At 42.6% G+C, this 16,616-nt stretch overlaps 2 protein-coding genes across 3 annotated transcripts; both read right to left on the reverse strand.

Moving 5' to 3' along the window:
• Positions 1 to 4,795: 4,795 nt before the first annotated feature.
• On the reverse strand, positions 4,796 to 7,071 carry LOC112182074. Of its 2 annotated transcripts, none has more exons than XM_024320504.2 (2): positions 5,440 to 7,071; positions 4,796 to 5,266 (listed from the first exon to the last, which is right to left on the reverse strand). In XM_024320504.2, exons 1-2 carry the CDS (start codon positions 6,575 to 6,577, stop codon positions 5,226 to 5,228), a joined length of 1,179 nt encoding a protein of 392 aa, XP_024176272.1. In that variant the 5' UTR covers positions 6,578 to 7,071; the 3' UTR covers positions 4,796 to 5,225. The 2 variants fall into 2 exon arrangements, with proteins under 2 accessions (XP_024176272.1, XP_024176271.1); XM_024320503.2 differs by having other exon boundaries at positions 5,434 to 7,071.
• A 4,831-nt stretch (positions 7,072 to 11,902) lies between these two features.
• Positions 11,903 to 15,770, reverse strand: LOC112171888. Its single transcript, XM_040512915.1, has 4 exons — positions 14,594 to 15,770; positions 14,058 to 14,492; positions 13,835 to 13,879; positions 11,903 to 13,737 (listed from the first exon to the last, which is right to left on the reverse strand). Exons 1-4 carry the CDS (start codon positions 15,621 to 15,623, stop codon positions 12,275 to 12,277), a joined length of 2,973 nt encoding a protein of 990 aa, XP_040368849.1. The 5' UTR covers positions 15,624 to 15,770; the 3' UTR covers positions 11,903 to 12,274.
• Positions 15,771 to 16,616: the final 846 nt, after the last annotated feature.

The following is a 16,616-nucleotide window of genomic DNA, read 5'->3' on the forward strand; positions in this document are numbered from 1 at the left end:
GCGGAATCGGCCTGACTCCCCCGCCGAGTTGGTTTGCGCCTAGGTATGGGTGGATCATCCTCAGTCCTTGCCCTGACATTCAAGCTGTTGGCGTGCGGAAGGGATTCCGCCGTATGTTCTAACATCAGTTGGGGTATGGGCGGTGGTCCCATTCCTGACAACCCTGGTGGGTTCAGCGGTACGTGCGTTTGTATGACTGGCCCTGGCGCTGCCGTGCCGGCGCTGGGTCGACTACGCCTGGTACTGCGTGACTGTTCGCTCTGTGCCGGGCGGTCGGTGGCCGCCAAAGTGTTTTTTAGTTCCTCAAAACGTGTCATGAGCGCAGCCACCTGTCTTTGGGCTTCGGCCTTCTCTCTACGCTCGTCCTCACGCTCCCTGTTTGCCTTATGAAGATCCGCCAGTGCCATCTCGTACATGGTGACGAGATCCTGCCCTGACGGGCGGCTGCTGCCCGGGTTTGCCTCACCACCGGGATTGGCCGGGGTTGTGAATAGTGCGCGGTTAACGCCGATCGCGGGGTCGGAGGGCTGGGGAATGGCGGGGAGCTCCGCCTGCTCTTCAGCGTTTCCCCCGCTGTCGTTAGTCATGATGATTGTAGCGGGATGACCTTTAGTTCAAGGATTCCCACAGACGGCGCCAATGTTAATGTCTGAAAGTCTAGCGGTGGCCAAACCTTAGTTAACGCTGATCCGATGGGCGGATCGATACTTGTACTTATGTTGTGATTCCCGTTACCTGTCAAATAAAATACAACGGGCGTCAGAGGGAGACCGCGCTGGGCGGTCTTCAGCTCTCCGATGCCTAAGTTAGTCAATGTATTTATGTTGACAAAGTAACAGTAGGTAAGTATTGAATGCGTGATTAATGAGGAGAGAGGAGAGAACCTTTTATAGGTGAGGAAGAGACTGATCTTGTCTTTGTTTTCGATGTGGGACTGATATGCTTCAGTTCTTAGTTTCAGAAGCTTCTGATGCTTAACTTGGCGCGGCGCGTGGCGGCGCGTGGGTGGCGATCTGGAGGCGGTCCGACGCCGAGGCTGTAGCCCGCCTTGCAGTGTGTTCGTATGTCATTCCTTTGGTTGGAATTAGTACCTTTGGCGGTACAATGAGCATGGCCCATTATAGCTAATTATGTTTGCAAATGTACACGTATGTACATGGGGATTGTAATTAAGAGACACATTCTGTCTTGAATGGGTCGAACCCGAAATAATAAAAACTCTATTCACTAAATGAATACGAGTGAAATTATGTTGGGTGACATTTACGCTCACTGTGTGCAGATTTTCCCTCAACAATGTTTTACCCCTAATTCTTTTCGCCCAAAATTTAAAATTCGGTGCAACTAACCTCTTAAATTTTACCAATTATTTGCAAAATCTAAAACGCATATGAGACAAAATTAAATTTCGTCCCCAATTAAATTTTGGGACAAATATTTTTTGTCTCTAATTTAAGCGTATTTGTCTCTAAGTAGCATCAATGGAGAGTTTTGAACAACAAAACTTTTAGGGACAAAATAATTTTTTTTTGTCTCTAATGATGTGTTTGGGAGACGAAAAATTGGTCCGTCGCAAAAAAAAATTGTCTCTAAATGGGTTTTCTCTAGTAGTGAACTTTGGTGCAATATGCTTAGTCTTGTCACCTTTGATGAATCCTTCTTTAATCTGAGCAATACAAACAGTATTGTCTTCATACATGACTGTTGGTTTGTCAGTTACTGATGAAAGCTTGAAGAAAGCTAGAAGAATCGAGAGGAAAAGAGAGAGAGAAAGAATAGAAACTCTTTGTATATTTGATGTGACTTAACAGAATGAATACAAGTAATTGGGTTAGGTATGTATAGTAGTCTAATGAGCACGAACCTAATTAGCACAATTAGTACAATTAGCAACAGAACCGCTACATGATCACCACGTGTCAAGATAAGCTTGAGTACATGCATATTGTGATTGCAGCCTACCTAACCTAATAGTGATTGAAACGTAAATATCTTTTGATATTGGATCGTGACCGTATATCCTATCCTAACACCCCTCCTCAGCTGGATGGGAGGAGAAGCCATCAAGCTGAATCAAATTGAACTGAGGGAGAAGGCGATGATGGACCTAACTGCAACTGATGACAGAGATAGGTATGTGGAGGAGAACAGGGTCCTTTAGTGAACAAGTCAGCGAGTTGGTCATGAGTAGAAACAAACTGCAATCTGATAGAGCCATCCTTAACCTTGTCCCGAGTAAAGTGAACATCCACCTCGATATGTTTCAGTTTGGAGTGATGAACAGGATTTGAAGCAAGAGCCAAGGCCGAGATATTGTCACAGTGAAGAGTTGGAATGGCAGCCAAGTCAACATGAAGATCTTGGAGGATATGTTGAAGTCATTTCAATTCAGAGGTAGTGTCAGCCATGCTCCTATACTCGGCCTCTGTAGAAGATCTGGAAACGGCAGTCTGTTTCTTACTACACCACCAAATTGGTGAGTCATTGAGCAAGATGACAAAACCCGTAGTAGACTTTCGGTCGTTAGGATCCCTGGCCCAATCGGCGTCACAATATGCGTGAAGGGAAACCTGTGGTGATGAAGAAGCAGTGGAAAACCTCTCCTGAAAGTAATACCATAGTCTACAGTACCTTTAACATATTTGAGAATACGTTTGGCAGCGGCAAGGTGAAGATCGGTAGGACAATGGAGAAATTGACAAACCGAGTTCACACTATATGCTATATCAGGTCGTGTAAAGGTGAGATATTGTAGGCAGCCAACAATGCTTCGAAATTGTTCAAGCGCTCCCAAAGATAGAAGTGTACCATGATCTTTAAGTAATTTGACTCCAGATTGACAAGGAGTAAGGTGAGAGTGATAGTCCTCCAAGCCAGCCTTGTGTATGAGGTCTTTGGCATACTTTTGTTGAGAGAAAAAAAGCCTCGATGCAAGGTACTTAATCTCCAAACCGAGGAAGAAATGAAGATCACCCAAATCCTTCATGTCAAATTCGTGTTGGAGAGCAGTTTTGATCTCAGCAATTAAGGTCTCATTATTGCCAGTAAGGATGATATCATCCACATAGAGTAGCAAATAGGCCATAGAAGAACCAGACACTAACACAAACAGAGATGGATCTGCATACGAACACTTGAAGCCAAGACTCGGTAAAAAGGTAGTGAAACGTTCATTCCATGCACGCGGAGCCTGTTTAAGGCCATAAAGTGACTTGTGAAGCTTGCATACATGAGTGGGACAAGAAGGATCAATGAAGCCAGCAGGTTGGGCCATATACACTTCCTCATTCAATAGTCCATGCAAAAATGCATTCTTAACATCGAGTTGATGCAATTTCCACCCATAAGTAGCAGAGAGACCAAGAATCAACCGGACAATGGTATGACGAACCACAGGGGAGAAGGTTTCATCATAGTCGATGCCATACTCCTGACTAAATCCCCGTGCAACCAGCCTAGCTTTGTGACGAGCTACTGAGCCATCTGCATTCTTTTTTATCTTGAAAATCCACTTGCAGGAAACTAAGTTTTTATCAGGAGGAAGAGGAACCAAGGTCCAAGTATTTTGATGCATCAAGGCATCATATTCATCTTACATGGCAGACTTCCATGCAGGTATTTTAAGAGTAGTTTTATAAGTATAAGGCTCAATGGCAGCAGGATCAGTGCAAGAGGAAGATAGAACAGACAATAAGGCTTTCTTCTTAAAGATTCCTCTCTTAGACCTGGTGAGCATGTTGTGATCATTAACTGTAGGTGGAGAGAGACCCTCAACCAGATGAAGAATATTGCATTCAGAAAGCTGACAAGAGGGTCTAGATGGGGAGCATTCAAGAACCACAGAAATGCCAATACCGGGTTGTGAACTAAGATTAACTGAACCCTCAAGTTCATCAAACCGGATGAGAGTGTGTGAACTTAGATCAAACACATCAATAGATGGATGAGATAAGGTGGAGCATAGAGGTAGAGATTCAGTATCAAGAAAACCATTATTATTGATAGTAGATGAAGTTGGAGTAGATACATCAGGTAAAGGAGAATGACTAGAATCAACAGCATCAATATTTATCGATACGGAACTAAAGGAAGGAGATGACTGACCTGTTGAAGCTTGAGTTGTTGTTGTGGTAGTGTGAAGGACAGGTGCCGAGGAAGGAAGCTGTGTATGGGACTGAGTAGCATGTAGACAATGGTTTGTGATTGCTGGTGAAGATTGAAGCAAACCTGTCCGTGTCATAGCATATGGAAAATGTGATTCATCAAAGAAAACGTGTCTCGAAATGATGTATTTACGTGTTCTCAAATTGTAGCAAATATATCCTTTATAACCAGCGGCTAAACCAATAAACACACACTTGGTTGTCTTTGGTTGAAGCTTATCAGTCCTATATGGTGCCACAAGAGGGTAACAAGCACATCCAAAAATCCTTAGAATTTCCACAGATGGAATTTGTTGATAGAGTTTCTCAAATGGTGAGCACATTTGTAAGGTAGATGTTGGCATTCTATTGATGAGATAGGTGGCAAATGCGCAAGCATGATACCAAAATGGGGATGGAAGAGAGGCGGCCTGCAATAAGGTCACTGCAGTTTCCCTGATATGCCTGTTCTTGCGTTCAGAAATCCCGTTTTGCTCCGGTGTGTAAGGACAGGACTTTTGATGAACAACACCATTTTCATTTAGAAAAGAATGAAAAGCATGGCCAATGTATTCCCCTCCTCCATCACTGCGCAGTACCTTGATCGATGCAGAAAATTGAGTTTGAACAAAGGCATACAAAGTCTTAAAATATGAGAAAACCTCATTTTTATTTTTCATGGGAAACATCCATGTGTATCTAGTACAATCATCAATGAAAATTACAAAGTACTTGAAACCATCTAGGGAAAAATGAGGAGCAGGGCCCCAAACATCTGAATGTATAAGCTGAAAAGGTTTATCACTCCGAGTAGTAGAAGGTGAAAAAGGCAGCTTGTGAAACTTTCCATGTAAGCAGGCTTCACACACAGAAATTTCAACAGAATTCTCACTAGGGAGATTACACTGAATTAACATAGACTTGACTATCTCAATAGAAGGGTGCCCAAACCTCTGATGCCAAATGCTATTCTTGATACATCTTCCAACAAATGCTGATTTTCGAGCAGAATTGGCCAAATCAGTAGAGGTTGCTGAACCAAGCTTGAGTGGCAGATCAAAAGGAATGGGATACAACCCTTGTCTACTCAGCCCCTTGTACAGTATTCTTCCCAGCACCTTGTCCTGTATAACACACATAAACTCATCAAACCAAACAGAACAATTATTTTGTTTACATAATTGATAGATGGATAAGAGATGAGCAGCAAGTTCAGGAATAAGTAGAACATTGTCTAGTTTAAGTAGGCCAAGCACAGCATTGCCAATATGTGTGATACTCAATTGTTTACCATTACCAACTTGGACTGTGTCTGAGGCAGAATATGGAGCAATATTGTTCAAAAGTTGCACTTCACTGGTCATATGATTGGTGGCACCAGAATCAGCAAGCCAGAACTGAGGGGATGATGTAGAGGCAAACATTGCTGCATTGGTGGAAGGACCTTGCTGTTGTTGACCTGGAAATCCAATAATGTGATAGCATCTATCAACAGTATGATTCTTTCTTCTGCAGTATTGACACTCTACACCTGCAACACTTGAGGACACACCCTGATGAACTTGTGTGAGATTTGGATACTGATTAAGAGTTCTACAGGTCCTGGCCCCATGACCAACTCTTCCACACAACTGACAAGAGAGAGGAGTACCAGTTGGGATAGCATTACCTGTAAAAGCACCTGTGGTATACTCATTATTGGAAAATTGTTGACCACCATTAAACCCTCTTCCACCAATATTGGTAAATCTCCCACCATTGAACCTGCCACGACCCCTACCAGCATAGAATGCACTAGCACCAAAGGTTGGATCAAAAGATGAATAGGCTGGAAAGGGAGAGAAACCATATGGCACTGCAGGTATGGGAATATAGGCTGCATAAGAGGACACAGGTGAAATGAGACTAGTGGGAGCCTGAGATGGAGGACTGAAACAGGGGGGAGCAAATGATGAAGGAGTAGGTTGTGAAGAAATGGGAGTAGGAGGTGGTGATGGTGACAAAGTGGGATGAGAGCTTTGAGCAACCATTGCAGTGAGGGACACAGGTTGGGATTCATTCTTAATATCAATTTCAGCAGCCTTGAGAAGTGTTTTTAATTCTCCCATAGAACAACTCACAAACTGAGCCCTGATCACTGTTTTGATAGCTGCAAACTCAGCTGGTAACCCTCTCAAAACAGTGACCACAATATCCTCATCATCCAAGAACACACCCACAGTCTCTAAAGCATCCCTTGCAGATTTGATTTTGTCCAAGTAGGTCTCAATACTATCAGAACCTTTCCTCATGCCCTGAAGATTAGACTTAAGCTGAAGGATATTTTGCCTATTAGGAGCTGCAAACTTAAGGCGGAGGTTAGACCACATTTCCTGAGAAGATCGACTACCCACAGCACAAGACATAGCTACAGGACTCAAGGTTTGACCAAGCATGTTAACAATACTCTGATCCTGAGTTTTCCATGCTACATACGCACTATTAATAGACTTAGAGCCATCATCAGAGATAGTATACTAAGGAGGACAAGGATGAGAGCCATCCACAAAGCCAAACAAATTTTGACCCCTCAGAAATGATTCAAGGCGAAATAGCCAAGTAGGATAGTTCAATTCATCTAAAAGAATAGTAGGCAAGTAAACTGTAGTCTGAGTAACAGCCATGGATGATATTGAGAGAACAGATCTAGGATTCCAGGGAAAAAGATGAGAGGTAGAACAAACAAGTAGATCGCAGAGTAGTAGATCTAGGATCGCAGAGTAGTAGATCTAGGGTTTCAGAGTAGCAGATCTAGGAAAGCAAATGAAATCGAGCAACCACAAGAGCAAGAAGGCAACGAAAACAAGCAGTATCAAGCTAAGAAAACCAAGAAACCACAATATCAACCCGAAATGGAAAGCGAAGAACTGAACCAGAAGAACTTAGCTGCAATCGAATCGAATCGAAGCGAGAAACTGAACCGAAGAACCAAGAACCAGCACCAAGAACTAGAAACCACAGCTTAACGAAGACCAGCACACCAAGACCACCAAGGCTCTGGATACCATGAAAGCTTGAAGAAAGCTAGAAGAATTGAGAGGAAAAGAGAGAGAGAAAGAATAGAAACTCTTTGTATATTTGATGTGACTTAACAGAATGAATACAAGTAATTGGGTTAGGTATGTATAGTAGTCTAATGAGCACGAACCTAATTAGCACAATTAGTACAATTAGCAACAGAACCGCTACATGATCACCACGTGTCAAGATAAGCTTGAGTACATGCATATTGTGATTGCAGCCTACCTAACCTAATAGTGATTGAAACGTAAATATCTTTTGATATTGGATCATGACCGTATATCTTATCCTAACAACTGAAGGTAAATCACAGGTGCTTCCAATGTGGCGATTCATGGATCTTAACCAAAAACATTCTCGGCCAGCCTCATATAAAGCAATTATTTCTGAATGATTAGAGGAAGTTTCCACGAGTGTTTGCTTAGATGATCGCCATGAAATCGCTGTGTCTCCACAAGTAAAAACATATCTTGTTTGAGAGCGACCTCTATGCGGATCAGAGAGATATCCTGCATAAGCATATCCAACAATCGTGGAATTATCAACAGATTTATTTGTATAGAATAAACCCATATCTGTTGTACCATGAAGGTAGCATAAAATGTCTTTTACGCCCTTCCAATGGCGTGATGTTGGAGTAGAGCTATATCTTGCCAATACGCTAACTGCAAATGCAATGTCTGGTCTTGTACATTGCGCCAAATAAAGAAGGGCACCAATAGCACTAAGATATGGTACTTCTGGACCAAAGATAATTTCGTCATCTTGTCTTGGACGAAATGGATCTTTCATAGTGTCAAGACTCCGAACAACCATTGGGGTACTCAATGGGTGAGCCTTTTCCATACCAAATCTCTTCAGAATTTTTTCTGTATAAGCAGATTGATGGACAAGAATCCCACTATCCAAATGCTCAATTTGCAGCCCAAGGCAATACCTTGTTTTTCCAAGGTCTTTCATTTCAAATTCTTTCTTTAAATATTCAGCAGTTTTTCCAAGTTCTGAAGAACTTCCAATCAGATTCATGTCATCGACATAAACTGCGACTATTGCAAAACCAGAATTTGATTTCTTAATGAACAAGCAAGGACATATAGGATCATTGACATATCCTTCCTTAAGTAGATACTCACTGAGGCGGTTGTACCACATTCGTCCAGATTGCTTCAATCCATATAAGGATCGTCTCAGTTTGATTGAGTACATATTGCGTGTCTTTGTAGTTGCTTCAGGCAACCTAAGTCCTTCTGGGACTTTCATGTAGTTATCAGTATCTAACTCACCGTATAGGTATGCAGTAACAACATCCATAAGACGCATATCAAGTTTTTCTAAAACTACTAAACTTATTAGATAGCGAAATATGATAGCATCCATTACAGGAGAATATGTTTCCTCATAATCTATCCCAGGCCTTTGTGAAAAACCTTGCGCAACAAGTCGCGCCTTATATCTTGCAATCTCATTTTTCTCATTACGCTTTCTCACAAATACCCATTTATATCCAACCGGTTTGACATTGGGTGGTGTTTGGACAACAGGTCCGAAAACACTGCGTTTTTCTAGAGAATTTAATTCAGTTTGGATTGCATCTTTCCATTTGAGCCAGTCATGTCTCTGTCTACATTCATTAACAGAGCGAGGTTCAGTGTCATCGCCTTTTATTATTTCAGTAGCTACTGCGAATGAGAATATATTGTCTATGATCATATCTCTACGATCCCACAACTCATTGGTGTACACGTAGTTTACGGAAATTTCCTTATTTTCAGGTACCTGAGCCTCTTCATGGGCTGATGTCTCACCGATGTCATTTTCCTCTTCTGTAGTCACAGAATCATGAATTGTGGATCGGACATTAATGTCTTGCCCAATATTCTCTTCAAGGGCGATTTCATTAGGATTCAGATGTGCCTTTGTTTTCCTCTTTCTAGGAACTGAATCTTTTGAACCAACAGGTCTCCCACGCTTTAGGCGTGCAACAGATGGCTCATTGGCCGCCACATTATTTTGTCCAATTTGGACATTAATTCTTGCCGGTGCATTTATTGCTGGGATATGTGATCTTGTCACTTTTGCTGTGTCAGTAAATGCATCAGGCATTGTGTTAGCAATATTTTGAAGGTGCAGAATCCTTCGTACTTCAATTTCACTTTCTTTAGTACGAGGGTCAAGATGAGATATAGTGGGTACAGTCCACATTAATTCACGATGTTCATTTGGAACAGTCTTATCTCCCCCTAATGGCGGGAATATTGTCTCATCAAAATGGCAATCTACAAACCGTGCGGTGAAGATATCACCGGTCATGGGTTCTAAATACCGAATATTGGATGGTGAATCAAAACCCATGTAGATTCCCAATCGACGTTGAGGGCCCATTTTTGTTCGTTGTGGCGGTGCAATAGGCACATAAACAGCACAACCAAATGTTCGAAGATGGGAGATATTGGGCTGGCTCCCAGAAACAAGTTGTAATGGGGAATATTGATGGTTGGCTATGGGCCTCAACCGAATTAAAGTTGCTGCATGCAAAATTGCATGTCCCCATGCAGAAACTGGCATCTTTGTTTTCATTAGCAAAGTGCGAGCTATTATTTGAAGTCTCTTAATAAGAGCTTCTGCCAAACCATTTTGTGTATGAACATGAGGAACCGAATGTTCAATTTCAATTCCCATAGACATGCAATAATCATCAAACGTTTGAGATGTAAATTCACTAGCATTGTCTAAACGAATGGACTTGATAGAGTAGTCCGGGAATTGAGCTCGTAATTTAATTATCTAAGCAAGTAGTTTGGCAAATGCCACATTACGGGTAGACAAGAGGCAAACATGTGACCATCTTGTAGAGGCATCAACTAGGACCATAAAATATCGAAATGGTCCACAAGATGGGTCAATAGGTCCACAAATGTCCCCTTGAATTCTTTGTAGAAAAGATGGGGATTCGATATCTATCTTTGCATAAGATGGTTTAACCACCAATTTCCCTTGTGAGCAGGCTTTGCAAGGGTTGCTTGGCAAAACAATATGTTTAGTCATCAATGGATGTCCATTGGAATTTGTAATGATCCTACGCATCATGGTGGATCCAGGGTGACCCAAACGGTCATGCCAAAGCATAAATGTATGTTGATTTTTGAACTGCTGGTTCACAACATGGTATGCCTCAATTGGTTGAATGGTTGTGTAATACAACCCAGATGATAGGGCAACCAATTTTTCCAATATATGCTTTTGGCAGTTTTTATTGGATGTAATGCAAAGATATTCCACATGATTATCATTCGTGATTTCAATGTGGTATCCACTTAAACGGATATCTCTAAAACTGGACAATTGAGATTTCTTCTAGATCTCGAAGAATATAAAGCCTCTTGAATGGACAATTGAGTTCCATTGGGTAGCCTAATGTGGGCTCTTCCGAAGCCTTCAATCAGATCTGTGGGACCTGAGATAGTAGTCACATTGGCTTTAGAAGGCGTTAAAGTGGAGAAATAAATCCGATCGCGAAGGATCGTATGTGTAGTGGCACTATCAGCAAGACATATTTCTTCTCCATTCTTCATAAGTTGAGAGCATCCAAAATCTATGTTCATGCTTTGTAGAGAGTAAGAAACGTATAAAAAGATATGAGGGGAAAATAGAGAAGTGTATTATTCAGTCTTAGAGGCCTCCCGTATATAGAGGTAGGGTTTACATGATAAGTGTTTAAATTATTGATATATTACATGTTGGTCCCTAACTAATAACGTGGACAGCCACATAAGAAATAATATTTACAACAGTATCACATATCTTCACCCTACTCTATTATGGCCAACTTACACACCCTACTTAAACTCAATATGAGCATGATAAGGCTCTCCCTTTCTATACCTAGTCGACTTCCACTGTTCCCAATCCAGATTCGTCCGGTGGTGGCAGGCAACAATGTTGACCTTTGGTCGCGCTGCTGTCCTATGGCTGTTGTCGGACGGGTGATTGCAAGGTTCCCATGATGGCTATGCTCGGAGGCCTGACAGTGGTGTTCCGGCTTGAATCTGTTTTTGCTGCTTTGTGGCAAGTATAGTCCTGTGTGTTGGTTTTCAATTTGTTGTCAGATGCGCGTGGGCGAGGCTTTTCCAGGCCCTTAGAAGTGGAGCTCCTCTGTTTGGTGGTGTCAAGGTGGTGGACGGTGGGGCGCCTTGTTCTAACAATAGTGACGGCGAATGTAGTCTGGTGTTCCTGACAGAGCTGCACGAAGGGTTTGAGGCAGGGGTAGTTGGGTTTGTTGTTGGGCTTCATTGGGTCTGGGCTGTCCGTTGGGCCATTTGGGCAGGGGCTGCTATTTAGATAGAGTTTTTTCTTTCTAACGATTCCCTACTATATTAGAGAGCTATGCACTATTTTTAGTTTTTTTTGTGCCTATTTTGCTATGTGTTGTGTTATAGCGGATAGACTCGTTTTTTCTAAGTGAGCACTGATTGTATAATGAGTGAACTATCCCTATATATCATCGTAATACCACCACAACTTCTTATCTGTCTAAAGAATGACGGCAGAAATATATCAATATATTGGCTATGCCTTCATTAAAAAAAAAAAAAACTGAATGTCATTGAAACAGGCAACAAATTAGACTAAAAAATTGCAGCCAAAAATCATATAGAGAAAAAGGAAATGTGAATTAAGATTCTGCAATCCAGGGCTAAAAAGACTTTAAAACCCCTTGTCCTTGTCAAACCCACCCATCCCCTACTGCCCTAAGCACACTTGCAGAGAGACGTATGCTCCAATCAAAACCGACATCTAAGCTTTCAAATTTTCCGAACTCTCTCTGCCTGACTTTGATTTGAGAGCAGTAGTCACTTTTAACCAGCCTGCAGTAGCCGCCGCCTATTCTTCTCCCCATAAACCAATAAATCCCTTTGACAACAAATCCTCCCCTCTCATTTTCATTTTAAGGTATCAAATTAGCAAACCAACAAAAACAAAACCCAAACAAGAAAGAAATAAAGGGTGGCCATTTATAGAGAGCCATGTGATAGCATGCAACCCAATCCTGTAAAACTGTAAAAACCCAGTAGTCACATCATAGCGGTGACAACTGACAGTGACGACTGCAGCTGAAGCAGGTGGTGGTAGCAGTCGGCTGCAGTTGGCCTAAGCTCTGGGTTTTGGTCCAAACACCGATTCTGGAGCTCCCTCAGCATCTTCGGCACACCTGCCAACCCACAAGTCCTCACCAGATGACCCACACCCCACACGTCCACTTTCACCCCATGCAACGCCCTCTCCAGCTCCGGTGCGTGTTCGCCACGCTCCGCCGCAGCAACCTGGTACGGATTCAACTGTGGTGCCCCAACCGCCTCGTCGAACCCACAAAGGAGCCACTCGTTGTCTCTCTCCGTGCTCCTCATCACCTTGTCCCAGCATATGTCCCTGTGCATGAACGACAAGTCGTGTAGCGCCACCAGAGCTTTGGTCACGTACTTGAGCGCCTCCACGAGCTCGTCGCAGTTTCTTGGCTTGAACTTGCACCCTCTTGGCTTGAAAACCAAGGCCAAGTCTTTCTCCGAGGACCTGTGAATGTACTCTGCATGGGGTATTCTGTGATCAAGGAAGTCGTAGATTTCTTTTACCGCTAACCACTTCCTTTGGTTGGAGAAAAATCTGGTCACTGTATTTGGGGTCAACTCAACAATATTTCCATTACCCAAATCAACCCTCTCAAAATCACTATAAGGACCGAACATAAACTTGTAACTTGCAGCGGCCCCATTGCTAGTACTAGTAGTCCCACTGTTTATGTTGAAGCATCTATCGGCTAGCAATGGCAATAACCCAGCAACTCTGTAACAAAGGACTAGGGCTTTGAGTCTATCCGATGGCAAAGATAGATCAATCGTGTGTAAATTAGTCTCAATAATTCGATCTTGTCCTCCTTTACTTAACGCACAAAATGTGACCATATTACCTATAGAGTAGTACCCGAAAATGTAAGGAAGATCATTATATGTCCATTGAAGTTTCTCCGCTAATGATTTGGAAGGATGAATGTGACTGTCTCTTACTTGATCAATCTCCTCCCCTCTCCACAAACAATAGTTTTTCACGAACCCTGTCACATTTGGCCATTGATCTTGCAAAGCTTCAGTTATTGATATTGAAGAAGTAGCCTTTCGAATGAAGACCATGTCGACGCAAGAAAACTTGGACACGAACCTATTGATGCAGTCATCCCAAAGGCCAATGAAGGAGTCTCTACTGGTGGCAGCACTAAGACCATAGTTGCTTCGAATAATGGGGCTTACAATATCGTACGTGATGGCTCTACAATCCAGCGAATCATTTGATGCAGTGAAGAAAGTCTCTCTCCCCTGTGGCAAGTCCCGGTAAACGTCTTTTCGGAGTGGAAATCGGAGCTCCTCGGGCGGTGGCTGTAGTAAGTAGCTTGAAAGCTCGGATAAGCGTGGAAGCGATGGGGGTGGAACTCGAAGACAAGTAATGTAGTACTCACTTGGGTCTTGAAATTCCCATGGAGGCATTGCTGCAAAGATTAAACCAGGTCGTAATTAATTATATGCACGTTTTAAACATAAAATAACCCTAGTTATAATCAAGTTCCCAATTCTGAAAAGACTCACATCTTATAGAGGATTCGGCAAAGGGAAGGGTCTTCTCTGTGAAGCCTTGACATTAATTAACGCAATGTCAGGTGTTGAACTAACCAAGATTTGATTGTCAAATAAGAATATCTGAATATGAGAGTAAAAGTTTTGACCTTAACTAACAATACAACGTCAGAACTACAAAGATTAAATTTGTAACATGGGAACATGAAAGAGCAGGACGTCGTCGTTTTCATACCTGGGGTGGATGGCTTTCGTCTGCCAAAGACCTTGACTTGTTGACCAGAAACAAAACGGTCAACAGAGAAACCTCTAAGAGTGCCATCTTCAAAAGCTTCCATGGTGCAGGCAACCATGGAATCATCAAAGAAAGCGAGCTCGTCCGCATTCAAGAAGCTGGAGCCGCCTTGAATCTTGACCCTCCCACGGTGGTGCTCACCTTCTTCAGCCCACAAACTAACGGATTCTTCCCATGTCATCCTAATCTTCCCAATTCGACGAAGCTCCTTCGTCAAAGATGAAGTCGATGAAGAAACACCTGCAGCGTAGTCTAGTGAAGATTGGTGATGATAGGGAGGAAGATGATCAAACCCTAACAGGCTCCCCGATCTTCCACTGGGGTAAAAAGGTACTTCCCCACCACCGCTCATGATCATTAGCTGCCTTGCCCTACCTACATATCATAGATCATATCATCATCCACAGTAAATTCCCATTCTTTTTCTACGTGCAAACATATACATACATATGTTCTCTAATTGTTTGATGAAATACCTGAGAGAGGGAGGTCGTCGTCTCTGAAAGAAGGTGGTGGCGGCAAAATAGTACTTGTGGTGACATAAAGAGATTGAGTCCGTGTGCTATCACTGGTTCTGCTGATCGGAGGAGTCCTCATTCTGGACCCCATAAACTGTGCGAGCTCATCAAATACCTCTTCATCAAAAGAAGCAGGCAATCTGTGAAGCTTCCTCTCGTAAGGAGAAAGCCTAAAATAACTCTTGTTCCCAATTTGTTCTCTCTCAGCTCCTCTTTCCCACTCATAGACTTTTCTAAACTCACCCAGCATGTTATCCCATTTTGTACCGGCTGTTTTCGCGTCTCGGTTGATCCCATTCTTCTGAAGAAACTCGGCTACTTCCTTGTCCTTATCAGCCCTTGTTTTGGCTCTGGTGGGTTGACCAGTGATATCTGAGTGGTGTTCCGTTCTTGAAGATGAACCGGACCCGTCTGAGCCTTGGCTTTGATAAATAGCCCTCCAAGCCTTGGCTAGCCACAACATCTCGTGGGGCTTCCAAACCGGGCTGACATACTTGCCTCTTCGGAATTGACTGCGGTGAAGAGATGGGTTTTGTTCTTCTCCTTCTGTTTTGGTTGTGTCTTGGCCTGAGGTTGCGGAGAGAGACGGGAGAGGAGAGTGAGGTGGGGATGAGGCTGTATCCGAGGAAGAAGCTCCGGTAGTAGTGTGTGATTGGGGATGGGTTTTGGGGTTCGGGGACGGGGTTTGGGTAGGAGTATGTTTCTGTTGGGAAGACGGAGATGGTAGAAGCTTCCATTGGCCGGTACTGGTGTATCTAGGTCTCTTCGGATTCACCGCCTCAAATTGTTGTTGATCAAAGGGTAATGAAGAAGATGTTGCACCACTGATTGGAACATATAATGGAGCCGGAATGTTAAAGGGAGCAGTAGCTCCGGTCACAACTACGGTTAATGGAGATGCTTCTTCAAGGGGGTCATTTGGAGAGGCTGAAATTTGTTGTGGTTGTTGTTGCTGCTTATTGGGGTTATCTCCTTTGGTTTCACCCATACTCTCTCAAAATGGGCCCAGAAGAAATTTAAGACTCGAAAGCTAAAGAGAAAGTTAAGACATGAACCAGAAAAACTAGCTTGGGTTTTTGGTTGTTATATTGTTCACACTAACGAAGTCACAAGGGAGTTTGAATTCATGGTTAATGTTTGCAGCGAAACCTCCAACAGGGAAAGTCGAAAAGAAAGAATAGGGCTCATAGCTTAGCTAGCTCCCAGTTAGTTAAAAGTAATACGCGAGAGAGTAAAGCAAGAGAGGGAAAAAAGTCGTGGTTGTGGAACTGCCATGACTGCGACGCTTCAGTCCATTAATCACATAATTAAGAGCTCAAAATTTTGATTTGTCACATTGACAGCTTAGCGTGTGAGAGAGAGTGTATTATGTACAATGTGGTATGATTAGGGTGGGAGGAGAAGGAGGAATCATGATTGTACTACTGCGGCAGTGCTTTTGTGCTCAGTGCTTTTAGTGTTTGTGTTTCGTTGTTGTTGTTCCACGACTTCCCGCGTAGTGTGAGGGAGCGGAGGACTGTAAGAAAGATTGAAGGTATATTTTTCGTTCAGAAGGAGGGAGATGTGGACCAGACGAATCAATGGCTAACTCTGAATGCCTTCAGTCACAGAGTGATTGGATCGCTATCGTGTATATGACTCTTTGCAAATCTTCTTGTTTTTGTTTTGCTCTCTCTCTCTCTCTCTCTCTCTCTCTACACTGAGCTCCTCAACTTGCATGGTACAGATTCTCTGCCCTCTTTAATCATTTGATCAATGAAATAAAATGAACAAATTAATATTTAGTTTTTTGTTTTAATGAAAATTAATAATACGAAAAGAAAAAAAGAACAACGGTTACACACATATATATATATATATTAGTTTTTTTCATACATGTTCTGCATTGCATGTATAATAGTTTTTTATTTTAAAAAATTAATAAAATAAAATAAAACAGTTATTGCAGAGATAAAATAGTGTGAGAGAAAAGTGGGGATTG

Source organism: Rosa chinensis, chromosome 1 (assembly GCF_002994745.2).
Source record: "Rosa chinensis cultivar Old Blush chromosome 1, RchiOBHm-V2, whole genome shotgun sequence".
Lineage (NCBI taxonomy): Eukaryota > Viridiplantae > Streptophyta > Magnoliopsida > Rosales > Rosaceae > Rosa > Rosa chinensis.

What these genes read in the sequence shown, in the direction of transcription:
- LOC112182074 (XM_024320503.2), bottom strand. Translation starts at nt 6,577, where the DNA reads ATGCTTGGTCAAACCTTGAGTCCTGTAGCTATGTCTTGTGCTGTGGGT. An exon ending in CACAGTCCAAGTTGGTAATG is followed by an intron (nt 5,267 to 5,433) that starts GTAAACAATTGA and finishes TGTGTTATACAG; the next exon opens with GACAAGGTGCTGGGAAGAAT.
- LOC112171888 (XM_040512915.1), bottom strand. Translation starts at nt 15,623, where the DNA reads ATGGGTGAAACCAAAGGAGATAACCCCAATAAGCAGCAACAACAACCA. An exon ending in ACGAAAGCCATCCACCCCAG is followed by an intron (nt 13,880 to 14,057) that starts GTATGAAAACGA and finishes ATTAATGTCAAG; the next exon opens with GCTTCACAGAGAAGACCCTT. An exon ending in TGCCGAATCCTCTATAAGAT is followed by an intron (nt 13,738 to 13,834) that starts GTGAGTCTTTTC and finishes TAATCTTTGCAG; the next exon opens with CAATGCCTCCATGGGAATTT.